Below are 15,944 nucleotides of genomic sequence, written 5' to 3' on the forward strand. Positions count from 1 at the left end.
CATAATTAGATTGCTTGGCATTCGCTCGTTTTTTTCGCTACAATTTCGCTGATAATTATAATAAGCGCCTTGCCGCGCGCCACAAATGCCACAAATATGCAAAGAATTGCTTGAAACATTTCTGCCGCGTTTTCATAGTTTATGCGCTTAGCTATTTGGCGACAGGTGCTGCTCATACCTTTCCCGCTGTTCTTAGGCGTGAGGGTGTTGCTGTAATGGTAAATTGGCTGTTAATCGGTTTTATAGTGTTCGTGACGGTGTTAGGCACAAGCGCTGTGTACGTACATACATATGTATGTGTTTATATTGTAAGAAGAATACGTAAAAGGGAATTAGCAGTGTGCCCTTGCAAATTTTTTGCTCCAAAAATGCAGCTAAAAATTACAAAATGATTTCCATTCATTCAGAAGTGTTACAAACATATATGCATCGATCTAAGCTCAAACACTAGAACTGATATTTTTTTGTAACTTTCTCAATAAGCGGATTTTGAATAGTCGCTTGAGTGCAAAAGGAGAAAAAGTCGTTTTAGACTTATTTTCAAAAAAGACTACATTAAAAACAAAAAAACTTGAGATCCATTCCTTACTGCCTATGAAGTACACTCCACTTTTATATATAATTTTGTTATCTAATTAAGCAATGATGATATTTAAATTAATCTCTACAGAACGAAAGTAACGCTGATTACTATCTAAACAACAACAATCGTCATACTTCAATATATTATCATCGCGCTGAAAAGTAGGCAACGTTTTCGATGATACCACGAAAATTAAATACTCTTAAATAATAATAAGAATAACTCTTGCCAACAGGTGATACTTCGGACTAAGTAGACAATTGAGAAGTAAAAAATCCTCTCTCGACGAGCAAAGACAAAACTCTACAAATCGTCAGTCAAGAGGCTTGGACAAAGGCATCATCTGATGATGAGCGTTCCAGAGAAAACTTTTGCGGAAGATTTATAGTCCTTTGCGCATTGGCAACGGCGAGCACCGCAGTCGGCTTGGCGGGAAAACATCTACTATGATCAGTTCCCCTACAATCAAACTATTCCTTCGGACCTGTAATGTCACCAATTGAAACGTCTGAATAAAGTAATCGCTCAGAAGCGACTATCTTTGGCTAATAGGACTGGAATTGTTTCCGTCAAGACAATGCTGGGCTATACCCATCGATAGTGACTGTCCCGAAGCTCCGTGAGCTCAGTTGGGAGATATAAGGTCTATCAATAAGAATGATGTGATGTTAAAATGAAATCAAACACTCAAATTTGTTCAAAATGGTTTCTGTTTTTATTTTGTAAATTTGCGTAAACCTTTGATTTAACATAATCTTAGAGAAAATAATCTAGAGGCGTTAAATCGCTTGATCTTGGCGTCCATTTGACTGGGCCATTTCTCGAAATTAACAAGTCGGCAAAATCTGCACGCAATGAAGGACATATCGTTGGAAATAAAGATCGTCTACGTCGATTTCATTCAACTCCGGAAAAAAAGTCGTCAATACTGCTAACACAACCCCCACAAAAAGGTCCATTTTTGAGGATGCAATTGCGTTTCCTGAACCACACGAGAATTTGACTCACTCCAATAGCGACAATTTTGTGTGTTGACGAAGTTTTTAAGCCAGAAATAGACCTCATCCGAGGAAATGATTTTTCAACATTCTTTTGGTGAACGTGAATTCGCGCAATAATTATGGACAAATTTCATGCGTTGTACGAAAGTGACATGATGAAATGGCAAACTTTACTGAACAAACTGACAAAATTTGACAAAATCCGTAAACAAATAGGGCTGCCACGAGCTGTCAAAATAACGTCATCCCTGTTTGTAGACGCTGTATTATAATTACACCTGATAGTCCCGTCTTAACACTAGTGATTAATGTTCCTGTTACTTTCTCTGGCGAATGTTTTTGCTGAACAATTTGTCTGAAGAGTAGAAGGCATTATGAAAATACCTTCAAACTGGCAACAAGTTCATTCTAACTTTGCTAAATAAAACCTTCAATTTAATGGATTAATTTTTACTAGACCTATTACTACATCTGTGTATAGACATACATACATACACACCTGCTCAAAATAATAGTTACACTATAAAACTTAGTACTCTCAATAGTTTAAAAAACTTTTTATGGGCTTTTTGACACAAGTTATGCTGTAAGTTTAATTAAGATAATATGCCATTGCCCTTTCTAAGAGAATGAAGCATGTGAATCCCCGAGATAATGCGTATTTCAGTTTTGCGTGAATACTCAGAAAAAAAACTTGCTCAATATAATAGTTACACATAAGTGAACTTAGCTTTTTGTGAAAACAAAGTTAATTTTATCCAGGTTTTCAAGTTTTTTTTATCTGGATTGGTAAGTTTTCTTTCATTAAAGCTCAAAATGCTGAAGATAAATTAAATTATTTTTTATTCAAATGGGTCTGAAGGCACATTGCACTGTTGAAGAAGCCCGGCTGGTTTCAAACCTCAGAAAGCAAGGAAAATCGCTTCGGGAAACTGGGAAATTAATGGAAAGGTCTCTTAATTTTGTTAAAAATGCTTTAGAGCGAAAATCTTGTAGAGAGACTCGTGGAAGGCCACAAAAAACGAGCACAGTTGTTGATCGCCACATTGTAACTATTTGTAAAAAGGACCCATTCAAGTCGTCGAAGGTGATAGCAGCAGAAATTAGAAATGTAGTAAGTGCTCAAACAGTTCGCAGGCGTTTGCAAAAGACCAAGCTACCAGGACAAATAGCCAGGAATGTTCCATTAATGCGATCAAAAAATTTAGATATGGGGTGAAACTTTGCAAGAAATCATTCAGATTGGTCAGGACCTGAGGGAGTAAAAAAGTGGAGAAACATCTTATGGAGCGGTGAAACGAAAATAAATTTTTTTGGAAACGATTGTGAGAGAATTGTGCGTCGTCCAAAAGGAAAGGAGTTTCATGTTCGATTCATAAAAAAACTGTGAAGCACGGAGGTGGAAACGTCATGGTGTGGGGATGTTTTTCTTGGTATGATGACAAAATGACAGCGTTGGAGTACAAGGAAATATTTGAAAATGTCATGATACCCTATGCTGAAGAAAACTTACCATTACGTTGGGTATATCAGCAAGATAATGACCCAAAACATACCTCCAAACTGGTTAAAAAATATTTTGAGGACAATAATGTTAACGTTTTGAAGTGACCAAGCCAATCCCTGGACTTAAATCCAATAGAAAACCTATAGGGAGAACTAAAAACATATTTGGCGAGATAATTTTTCTCTAACAAAGACCAATTATGGAAGTGCATACAAAAAACTTGGTATGAGATACCTAAAGAAACCTGTCAGGCTTTAATCAGTAGTATGCCCAAACGAATAAATAAAGTAATCCAAAATAATGGTGGATATACTGGCTATTAACTAAGTAATGTTAAATATACAAAGAAACTGTTTTATCATAATTTGTTTTTCCAAAATAATTGTCTTATTAAAAGTGTACCTATTTTTTTAAGCAAGTTTATTTTAGCTTTGAAATGTTTTTGGATCTACTTTTCTTTGTTTTGCTATTTTTTTAAATGAAGTTTATTTAATTTAGCTTGTAAATATTTGAAAAATATTAGTACGTTTTCGTTTTTCCTAAAAATTTAAATAAAACTTATTACTGATGAGCTTTACTTGAAAACGTATTGTGTAACTATTATTTTGAGCTATTATACATTGGTATGTACTTTTAAAATTTATTAATTCTTTTTGTTTGTTCTTAAATTAGCTTTTATGTTACTTTTAGATGTTTTGTTATTATATTCATGTTATTATGCCCCAGTGGTTTCACCAAGGCAAAACAAAAAAAAAAACAGAAATTGGCTTATACTTTCGTATTTCTACATCGAGGTATGTCGATGTGTATGTCGGTACCAACGTTTCCCGTTTTCTTCTAACTTCAACGAAATCATTTGTGCAATATTTCATTAATCTTCCGACCACATCTAATCCAATTCCCAAGCGCCTGCCATCCAGCCATATTTATCAAGCCACGCACTCAGGCGTTTAATATGAGTAGTTAATGTAATATTTCGTTCTTTATTTTGCCAGTCGTTGAGTAAAATGAAATCCCATAATTTCGCTAAATCATCAGCAGTGGCAGCCGACCGTTTTGTAAATACTCTAATGCACATAGACAAGTATATTTGATGGTTGGATGTATGTGTAAATGTTTGTTTAGCGTTAAATTGCTGCTGTTGTACTTATGCTCCAACACAGTGTATATATTTTATGAGTCTTCTGCAAAAATTCATTTTTTCTATTAAACAATTAATTTTTTACTATCTCTCCTAGTTTGATCTATTTTGCTAGTGCTATCGCCACTATATCGGGCACATAAATCTTTTTATTGTATTATCATAATTCGCAGCATTCGTTGTAGTGTGTGCATAATAAATTTTTACCATTAATAAAAAAGTCCTCCACACATACACACACATATCTCAAAAATGGACGTAATGCCACATACATTTATTTATTATGTATTTGTGTCTACAGTTTTGGAAATACAGCAACATATCTTCTGCAAAAATTCATTTTTTCTATTAAACAATTAATTTTTTACTATCTCTCCTAGTTTGATCTATTTTGCTAGTGCTATCGCCACTTATATCGGGTATATCAGTCTCTGCACGCGTCACAATTAATTGGTTTTTTACTATCTCTCCTAGTTTGATCTATTTTTTCTAATGTATTATCATAATTCGCAGCATTCGTTGTAGTGTGTGCATAATAAATTTTTACCATTAATAAAAAAGTCCTACACACTTACATATACATACATACCTACGTTTATTATTATATTTGTGCCCGCATATCCTTTGCACGCGTCACGAGCCGATCTAATGTCTGGCAGAATAAATAGCATTAAAAATGCACGTAATGAAACTCACACAGCTATACAAATGTACATACATATATGAACACATACACATGGTATATTAATTCACGCTGTGACGCTCTTTGTTGATGCTGAGACAGTTTTGGTCACTACATTTCAGCTGCTAATGCAGAAATGAAATTAAATCAGGTAAATATATAGTATGTGTCTGTGATAATCGAATAAAATACATACACACAGCTGCATAAAACAGATTTGGTCAAAAGTCCATGAGACGACTCTTCGGTTAGTGTCCACTTGGACTTAAGTCTTAAGTTTTCTATATACATACATACATACTATGTATGTTGATATACCACATATATATACATATGTACATACATATATGTATATACTTATACTATGTGCATATTTATTCGCAGTCTTTCATTTCATCTAATTGATTGTTGATGTATGTATGTAGTCTACAAACGAATTTCACTGCTTAAATATGGATTCGTCATTCATTTTGATGTTTTGCTAGGATATATTTTTTTGAGTTGATTTAGCTATGTGCGTCTGTCTGTATATACGCGAACTAGCCCTTCCGTTTTGTAGCTATCGATCAGAAATTTTGCACATTTTTTTCTACCATACAAACTGAATGGTCGGAATCAAGTGCACTTTTGAAAAACTTTTTCATTCAGCGATATATCTTCACGAAGTTTGGCATGGATTATTATCTAAAGCAATAATGCAAACTGCGAAGGAATTGCTCAGATGTGATGACTATACCATACAGCTACCATACAAACTGAACCATCGGAATCAAGTTCTTACAACGAATTATGGTTAAGTTAGTTTTAGTTAAGGGGCACATCTAGTGTGACAACCTAAAAAATGTCGATTTTTGGGAAAATATACGTGATTCAAGAATGCGCAGTACAATTTTTGAAAAAAAAAACAAATTAAATATTTTTTGAGTTATGCAATATCTCCAACGACGCCAAAAATTTCCTCCACAGTTGCAGTGATCTTTTCATGACGATCGGATTACTTGACTTCTGTTACGAAAAAGGGGTTTAAAGATAAACTGTTATAGTTGATTGAACTGAGAGTTTACTCTTTTAATGACTGTTACACAAAAAATATTTCAGATATCGATTGACATTTTAATATGTTATTTTTAAAGGTACAAACTATGGAAAAGCTATATGAAAGAAGTAGAATTTTTCAAAATATCACACTAGGTGTACCGCTTATTGCTTTTGTCTTTTTTTTATAAATTGTGTTATTATTTTATAATTTAAATTTTTTTATATAATTTAAATATTTTTTTGTAATTTATATTTTTTAATTATTATAAAATTATTTTTTTAATTAATTAATTTTAATTTTTTTATTAATTTTATTAAAAAAATTTTAATTTTTTTTATTAATTTTATTAAAAAGTTTTATTTTTTAAATTTGGTTTGGTTTTTTCCTTTTTTTGATTTTCGATATAATTTTTATTTGCTTTTTATTAAGCGCAATATATGCTCACATTTATTAGTCCGATTCATTACCAAAATATTTAATATTAGGAAAGCTGTGCTCAACATTTATTAGTTGCTTGCGGTACTGATTGCTGTCTGTATTTACTTGCTTGCACTTATTATTTATCACGTTTCAGTCTCCCGTGTTGTTGCCTTTTGATTTTACTTCGCAATCATGGTAGTTGGATTAGGTGTTTGAAATCAAATTTGCAGCCGGATGCTATTTTGTCGTTGGCAACTAGTTTTTTTTTTGTTTGTATATTTGCTTTTTAAAATTTCATTCATTAACTTTGTTGGCTTTGCAGCTCTAAGCGCCCTTTTTTAGTCAAATCCTTTTTCATTACATTAAAAAAAATCATGTTTGCCATTTGCGCTGCTTTTAAGCTTCTCTGTTTATTATTTATTTTTATTCTTTCTTTTAATTGAATTTTGTTTGCGCTTCAAACCAGCCAAGTGCGACGCTTTGCCCGGAGGGACTCGCTATTTGTTTGCCTTCTCTTTTGCTTACTTATTTATCACACATTTTCTGCGTTCTCAACAACATTGCTTTAGCCTACGCTTGTCGGCGTTTCTATTTGATTGCTGACACACACAATTTGCGCATACATTCTCCTCATATCCTTTTTACCATTATTTCGTATATATGTATTTATATACACTTACATACTTCAACTAGCACATCCTCATGTATGTATGTATGTGTGTCGCTGCCGCGTTTGTTCGCTCAAAATTTGTTCTACTCTTTGCCATAAGGACAATGCTTCCTTCCGTGCTCGCTTTGTCAGACTTCCATTTCACTCGTTTTCGAATTTCGCGAATTCCCTTGAGTGCAGAGCCGAGCGCATACGCATCTCAGCTTCGTTTCGTTCTCACTTTGTACGCTACTCACGAAGTATCTGTGAGTAGTACTGCGCTTGTATGCGTGTATCTATATGTTTATATATGTAGCGTATTGTTGTTGTTTGCATTGCGCTGCCGCCTCCTGTCTGCATATTTTGTGTGTCGTCGTCGTTTTGATCCTGTGTTTCGTTCTTGCGCCGTTCAGGCGCTCGGCTGGGTTTCGGCCGCTTTAGCAACCCCAGCTCGTTTTAGTTTACTCGCTGATCTCAGACACGCCAGAGCCTTACAAGCTAGTACGCGTAGTGGGCTTTTAGGCTGCGGGCGTTTTGGAACAAAAGAAATAATAAGCATTCAATATTTAAACTGCATAAAAAATAGAAAAAATATATATCCATTGAGAAAGTGTATGGGCGAAAATTTGAAGGAAAAATAATTTCAAATAAGTGAAGTACCGTTGTGCGAGAAAAAATTATATATGTAGTCAAACCAAAGATTTGTTGTTCTAAGTGCGCATAATTTTTTTTACTTATGTATATGCATATATTAATATACATACATATATATGTGTTTTCATAGTGTGTGTGCGCGTTGACTTAACACGACTTTCGGCGACTTTTTGCGTATTGAAAAAAGCGTTTCTGTTACTTAACTCAATGAGAAACAAAAAATAACAGCAAATATTGTCAAAATCTGAAAATCAGTTTGCAAATAGAAAAATTTCGAAAAAAAATTGTGCTGTCTGTGCAATACTCAAAAAACCAAGCGAAAAATATTAAAGAAAAGTGAAAACTGCATGCAAATATATTTTTTTATTGGCCAAGCTGCTAGCCCTAGTATTTGGCTGCTCAAACTACAGTGACCAGAGTGTACAGAATTCTCTTCAATTCGCTGGCGCATATCACGCTTAAATAATTTGCGTTGCGAAAAATGTGCAATAATCAGCTAGAAAAGCGCTGCTGAAGTCGCTGCACGCAGCCAACTAGAAACTTATACCAAAAACAACAATAACAACATATTAACACAAGCCGCCGTTTTGGGGTATAGCGAAGTTGTGCAACAACAGCAAAAAGGATCCAAACGCGCTACCACTAAGGAGCAAAGCAAAGTTTTTGAATATGACATAAAAGTGAGTTGCTTACTGTTTTGATTTTTCTATATTTATTTTCAACTTAAATATATATTTTTTAAGTAAAAAGTTATGATAGTGAAATTATTAAAAAAAAAGAAATGTTGCTGTCAAATCAGATACACGCTCAGCAAACGTTTAATAAGTGAATTGCAATGGAAAATATATATAAACATTAAAAGATGTTTGCTGAAATATTAAGTTTTTACCAAAAGTTTCCTCTGATACTTAACCTCATTTTACCTTATTACCTTACAACGCCAACATGGAACACAAAAAATGCGAAATAGTTAAAAATAGTAATGGAAAATGCGCAAACACGCGCAATTAAGTTTGCATTTCATCAAAAATAAATGACCCTCAACCCACAGCGAGCCCCACTGCCCCCTCTTTTGTGTACGCGCCTGATTCACCGATTTCTCATACACTTGCACATATGATTGTGTGTGTATGTACATAAATATATTTTAGCACTCAATAGTGCGCTAATATGTATCTCAAAATCTCTCCGCTTCTGTCATTTTCGCTCGTTTTATTTATCCTCACAACACGTATTTCGCTCTTTCGTGGCTTTCTCATTTATGTACTTTCGCATATCCTTTTAACATGTCCTTCGTTGTCAATTCAACTTCGAAACAAACGTCAGTCGGCGCTGCTGCTCACTACCACATTTGCTATGTAGTTGTTCTACAACGAGTTATTGTGTGTTTGTTGTAATACTTATTATATTACACATACAAATATATATGTATGTATGTATGTATGTACATATGTACTTGTATATACGTATAGAAATATGATATGATGATATGACATTTATGCTGCTTTGCAAGCGTATCCTTTTCGGTTGCGCTCTGTTTTTCATGCTTGTTCTTCGTTGCTGTTTTCGTTGTTGTTGTTGTTGTTGTTATTAGTGATATTGCTCGCCAATCTGGTTGGGTGGTGGTACAGTTTTATTGAACGTGCACATATTTGTATATTCTATTTTTCGATCGCCCGTTCGTCGCATCCTCGTGTACGTTTTTACTTGTCTCTGCAATTTGCCTCTGCGTGTGTGTGCGTGCGTACGCATTTATTTGTCGTATATCTCATCAAAAAGGATATATCGTCACCTGAAATGCAAAATAACGTATCATCAAAAAATTCGAAATTGAGTGTCTTATTGATTACGATTCACTACTTCAAATTACATACACACATAAAATTACATACTTGTATGTCCAACATTTTCAGGTTCTGCGCTCAGATATAAATCAGTTCTAACCAATATTAAAATTCTTTTTCACTCCTGTTCCATTTTATTTCGTGTTTCATTCATGCCACTGTAAATTTCCGATAATGTTGTTACGTTATTTTGCATTTCAGTTGACGATATGCACATTTGCATAGAGAAACATATTAACGCGTCGCTCTCGTCTCTTGACATAACTTTGATCAGATTTTGATGCAAAGGGAATTATGCAAATTTTATGTGATTGTGCTTTAAAGACTAAAGACTACTTCGAGAGTGTTGAAAATGTAGTCAGGTTTAATATACATTTTTCTTTTCCTGTGTGTTTTCCTCTTATCTTATTAAGTGATGATAAAATGATTTGTTCAGTCCTAAACAGTCCAACCCAATATAATATAAATTATAAAATGCGATCGAAGTTGCACTTTGGTTGGTCAAACACTATTTCAGGGTTTAAAACATTGCCGAACAAGATGCTAATGGGTCATATATTCATAATTGAAAATATAATAAGTCTAGTAAATTGCAAGCTTTTCAAGAATTGTGGAATCTTTAACAATTCCAGATTGTTAAAACATAAATTTTTTTAACTTCGAAAATTGTCGAACTTGAATTTTTTTCGCAATGGACTTTTTTAAATGCATATTAATAGCTTTAAAATACTTATTAATTCACTGCTTAACAACAATTGCTAAGGGATAAGATATGTCACTTATTCATAGTCGAAAACAAAATGAGTCCTGAAAAATTAAAATATTAAATTCATATTCCTTTAATAAATCCAGAAGATGGAAATTTTAATTTTTATAAACTTCGAAAAATTTCGAACTCGATAATAAATCTTTCTAAGCATGTGAATGTTAAAGCTAAATAAATTCCTCAAATTCTTTGAATCAGTTAAATCAATTCAGTTAATCCAAATTTCAATCTAAATTATCGTAGTAAATACTAATAGTCGAAAATAAAATTAGTCTGATTAAAAATATTTTCCATCTTCGGACATTAGCGAACTCGAATTTGATAAAAATCAATCTTACAAAATATACTCAACTGTGTCAACAAAATCGTAACCTTTGGTTAAAATATAGTCATTAAAAGTGTTTCGAAGTCTAAAATAATTAAAAAATATTTGTGATAGTTTAAATTACATACTGTGTATGTTTGTATGGAAATTCATACGTGCTTGATTTTATTTAATATACACAGAAAAATAAAAATTTTATTCGGAGACTCATATTTTTTATGATCGAAAAAATTCGAACATTCGCATACTATTTCACAATTACATAAAATTAAAAACTGTCAATATTTTACAAATTCTTGGCCATAATATCGGTATTTTGAGCATTTAAACGAAATAGTTTCGAAATTGAAAGATTTTAAGTCAAAAATTTGTTTCACTTTCGTTATGCAAATTAACGAATTGCCAATTAGTTCTTTTTGCTGATTCCAATTTTCACGCTATTAGGTTTTCTCACACACTATTTTATTAAAAAAAAATACATTCTGCACACAGTTACGAATATTTTAACCGACAATTCGTAGTTTTGGGTGAACAAAAAAGAAAACATTGCCAACACGAATAATTTACAAGAGGAAGGAAAAATCTACAAATCTCAAGCAGAGTATGCGTGCATACCTAATTGCACATCCTTTGTATTTGACGAAAAAAAAAATAAAAAAAAAATTCAATACACTAAATTTTTGCCTGCACTTCTTGGCACATTAATTACCGTTCAGCGGAGTTGGCTATAGCTTCATGCCAGCTGACGGATTTGTTTGCCGCACCAGTTGTTTGCGGGACGCGAAATAATGTCTGCCATTGGACTTCTGGGCGAAGGTAGCCGAAGAAGGAAGGGCGCAGGCAAGGCAACCGGCCAAGCAGCCTGTTCGATAAACTCCATGTACTTGCATGCATATGTATGTATGTGTATGTGCTTTGAGTGGCACAACAAGCCGACTGCCGCGTACTAGTGCGCATGCAATTACACTAACAACAACTATAGCAACGAGAATGTGAGCAAGTACCAGCACCGGTGTTTTCAAACAGATTGGGACTGCGCGGTTACACGCTTGTGTTGCAGCTGCCAGCATTGTTGTTGAATTTTGTAGTTGTTGTTTTTGTATTATGCGATTAGAAGCACAGCGGCGCATATTTGTTAAGTGCCCGGCTTTCTGTGCGCGAGTACATCCATGTTAGTATTTTTTGTATGTGTTGAAGCGTTTCCTTTTTGTAGCTTTGTATGTACATATGTGTATGTAATCCTGGTACTTACTGCTGTTGTTGTTGCTCTAGTTCTACTTAGCTGCTTTTCCAGCTTGCTTGTGTACCTACAGACACGAATAAGTCATACACTTGATGAGGTTTTTCCATTTTCGAACATCACGCAGCCTGTGTAGCGTATACGTTGTGTTTGTTGTTGTTGTTTTTTGTAAAATTCTCATATTTTGATTATTATGGCGTGGGTATTGTTATTACCATTGTTATATAGTGCATTGTGTGCGTTCGAAGTGTTGCCGTCTCAGCGCTTGTGTGCGCGCACTTGCGTGAGTGTGTGTGTGCACTCACACCGAATGCATGCAAAGGCGCTTAAACGGCTTCATTTACAACTACATACATATGTACGTATGTCTAACTTATTTGCATGGAAATTGAATTCTACAAATTTGTTGGTCTTGAGCGCGCTGGAAATACGAACAAACGGTGTAATGTTGAAAAAGGTTTTGAAAATTGTTTTTCTCTATACCGTTTACCTTTATATCATTCTTTTGCAGCCATTAATAAAATCGTAAACGAAAAGCAAACAAATTAACGTTGCTATAACGGTTAAATACATTTAGCGAACGCGCGTGTGTGTGTGTGTGTGTAAGTGCATGTGTGACAAGCATTGCACTTAAATAAAGAACCACAACACCAAAAACAGCACACAAAAAATGTCTTCATCCAGCGTAGATGTACCGCGGATTATGGTCTTTCGACCGACTTGGGAAGAATTCAAGAATTTTCCCAAATACATCGCCTACATGGAATCTCAAGGCGCACACAAAGCCGGTTTGGCCAAAGTAGTGCCACCACCCGAGTGGGTGCCACGACGCAGTGGCTACGATGATCTGGATGCACTCAACATTACCATACCGGCGCCGATTTGTCAGGTCGTGACCGGCAAACAAGGTCTCTACCAACAAATCAACATACAGAAGAAACCACTTACCGTGAAGCAATTCAGTGAATTGGCGTCCACAGAGCGCTATCAGACGCCCAAACATTTTGACTTTGAAGATCTCGAGCGTAAATATTGGAAGAATATTACTTATGTAGCGCCGATATATGGCGCGGATGTTAGCGGTAGTATTACAGATGTGGATCAGGATGTAAGTATCTGAGCACAAAAACAAAATGAATAAAAATTGTTTGAACTATTTTTTCCACTTACTCCACAAAGAGTTGGAATATAAATCGTCTGGGCACAATACTGGACTTTGTTAACGAGGATTACGGCATACAAATTGATGGTGTGAATACGGCATATTTGTATTTTGGCATGTGGAAGACCACCTTTGCCTGGCACACCGAAGATATGGATCTCTATTCGATAAACTATTTACACTTTGGAGCCCCGAAGACGTGGTATGTCGTTCCACCCGAACATGGGCGCAAATTGGAGAAGGTCGCTAATCAATATTTTCCGGCAAGCTATCAAAATTGCAACGCATATTTGCGGCATAAAATGACACTGATCAGTCCGCAAGTGCTTAAGCAACACGATGTGCCAGTGAGCAAAGTAAGTAGTGAGTGAAGGGAGTTTGTTTTTCGTATAGGCGAGACTGGTATAACTGGCGCATGAATTATTATTAATAAATTTTGGAAATTCAGTCTATAAAATATTCGAAAATCAATTGTATCCAAATTAACTAACAGGTATTTGATGCGAATAATGTGTCAAAATGGAAACGAAAATATTTTAATTTGATATGTTTGAGTAGATGAAAATTGAGAAGCTTCGAAATTTTTCGAACATGTGAAAATCATGTCACTATATATTTGCTAATGTAAATAAATATGAAGTAAAGAAAAAATAGTTCAAAATAAAATATATAAAAACTTTAATGATTTTCGAAAATGTTTTACTGAAAAATATTTTTGATACAAATAGTTAGCATAAATAGCATAAAAAATATCGATACAACAAAGATATATATGTATATTGTTTGGTGATACTAAAACAATTAAATTTTCATTTATGATTATAAGCATCTTCGAAAGTTAGATTATCTGGGAATCTTTAGAGGTGAAATTTCAAATATTAAAAAAATGCTTAATGCTAGCAACAAAGCATAAAAAATATAGAGGAATCTAAACAAGTTTTTAAAAATCAAAATTTCAAACTTCGAAATTGTTCATTTATGCTCTCAAAAATGTTTTAAACTATTTTATATTCAAATTTTATTACAAAAATGTGTATGTAATTTTCCAAATACTCAAGTATGTTTGCCAGTTATGCTATTTTCTACCAAATCGAAAAGTACTTGCCCAAACTGTTAAAGCAAACGCTTTCTAAATACCCAAACTTCCTCACAGATAACGCAAGAAGCTGGTGAAATAATGATAACATTTCCTTTCGGCTACCATGCCGGCTTCAATCATGGTTTCAATTGCGCCGAGTCTACAAATTTCGCCATGGAACGGTGGATTGAATATGGAAAACGTGCCGTTCAATGTACCTGCAGGTACGCTATTGCACTAATTTACATATACACAAAAAAGCATATTAATTATGAAAACAATTTCCCATATAGCAACGATATGGTTAAGATCTCCATGGACACATTCGTGAAACGCTTTCAGCCCGACCGCTATCAAGCGTGGTTGGAGGGCAATGATGTGGGCAGACATCCGGAGGATCCGCCCAGTGCTGTAGCCGCAGCACCACTACCATCACATTTGGATGTGACATGCAATAAGAAGTAAGTGGGCCATACCAACACAAGTCCGCAAATGCATTTCTCTTATACGCCTTGTAAGCGTGTACTAACATTCTGTTTTCTTTTTTAAAAACAAACACTGCCATTCGCGGCCCTTAGTCATGGGGCTGACAATTTACCAATGCACGTAATACAAAGAATGAAGAAACAATGTAACCCTACAAAAAAGAAGTCATTCAAAGAGCGCAATCCTGACTTGAATTTAGAGGAGATACAACTAAATCCCAACATACCCGATGAGGTTAAGGCTGTGCTGAAAGAGAGCGTACTTACACTCGACGCTGAGGACGAAGAGCCGGCCATAATCGGTGACGGCGAACCTGAGTTGCTGATTCCACTAAGTCCAGCCAATTTGAAGACCAAAAAGGAATTATTAGACTACATCGATGATGGCACAGGTGGGCGGCAATTCTATCAATCACGCTGCCTCAGCATAATTATTTTTATATAAAAATTGTAATTTGCTCTCTATACTTTCAGATGAAGATGAGGAAGAGGAGTTTCGTAAACGTCGTCATAAGCGCAAACATCATTCTGATTATGATGATGATTGGTTCACCAGCAAGCGGCGTACGAATTCCCGAAATAGCAGCAAAGGTCGTAGTCCGCGCAATAGCAATAAAGACGATCGCTCCATATCGCCGGCATCGTCAACATCCTCATCGTCACGTGCACGTCGTCAGCCATGTACGACGCCTGGCAAAACACCACGCAAGACGCCCAATCGTCGAAAGAAAGACAATGGAGCGACAACACCAAATGCTACCGCCGCCACGACAGTGCCCACGAAAGCGGCACAATCCGAGGCTGTGGCAAACGTGCTGAAAACCGCAGCTGCCGTTTCACAAGCGCTAAGCGGACAATGCAGTGATGAAAACGGCAATAGCAATAGCGACAGCAATGGCGGTGTTGCGAGCCCACCAGCGCCCAACGTTGAGACACCAGCTGTAGCCGTGACCGTGTCAGCCGTAGCTGCTGCTGCCGATGCGGCGGGAGGTGAGGCAATTAGCGAAATAAAGGAGCATTCACTATTTATCTCACCCGCAAATGGCTACAATCGCAAATGAACAAATCCTTTAACCCATTAAAATCACAAATCATGCTTTTGTTTCTAACTACTTATTTTATAACATCACATTGTGTTAACGCACTATTCTATTTACTCTTATGCTATTTCATATACTCTTATATTTAGTGTCTTTTATATTAAACTTTAACATACTTCATACAAACATACTTCATACATGCATACCTGCTAACAAAACACATATGCGTACAGCAAAAACAAAAAAATCAGAACAGAAATTAATTCTTTTCATTTTAGACCGTTCTTGCGCAAATATATATTATATATATATATATATATAAAGCGAA

At 35.1% G+C, this 15,944-nt stretch overlaps 1 protein-coding gene across 5 annotated transcripts in view; it reads left to right on the plus strand.

Annotated features, from left to right (window-relative positions):
- Nucleotides 1-15,944, plus strand: part of LOC126756222 (AF4/FMR2 family member lilli-like) — a 55,675-nt gene that overhangs the window by 21,017 nt on the left and 18,714 nt on the right. For 4 of the 5 annotated variants that reach the window (XR_007666559.1, XM_050469119.1, XM_050469120.1 and 1 more), the window contains exons 2-7: nucleotides 12,363-12,959; nucleotides 13,031-13,369; nucleotides 14,167-14,315; nucleotides 14,385-14,552; nucleotides 14,670-14,968; nucleotides 15,051-15,566. Coding sequence is in view for 4 of the 5 variants with exons in the window: in XM_050469119.1 (XP_050325076.1) it covers nucleotides 12,522-12,959; nucleotides 13,031-13,369; nucleotides 14,167-14,315; nucleotides 14,385-14,552; nucleotides 14,670-14,968; nucleotides 15,051-15,566 (1,909 nt within the window). In the remaining variant the exon portion in view is untranslated. The remainder of the gene's footprint in view (nucleotides 1-12,362; nucleotides 12,960-13,030; nucleotides 13,370-14,166; nucleotides 14,316-14,384; nucleotides 14,553-14,669; nucleotides 14,969-15,050; nucleotides 15,567-15,944) is intronic. The other variant, XM_050469118.1, reaches the window with a different exon arrangement.

Source organism: Bactrocera neohumeralis, chromosome 4 (genome assembly GCF_024586455.1).
Source record: "Bactrocera neohumeralis isolate Rockhampton chromosome 4, APGP_CSIRO_Bneo_wtdbg2-racon-allhic-juicebox.fasta_v2, whole genome shotgun sequence".
NCBI lineage: Eukaryota > Metazoa > Arthropoda > Insecta > Diptera > Tephritidae > Bactrocera > Bactrocera neohumeralis.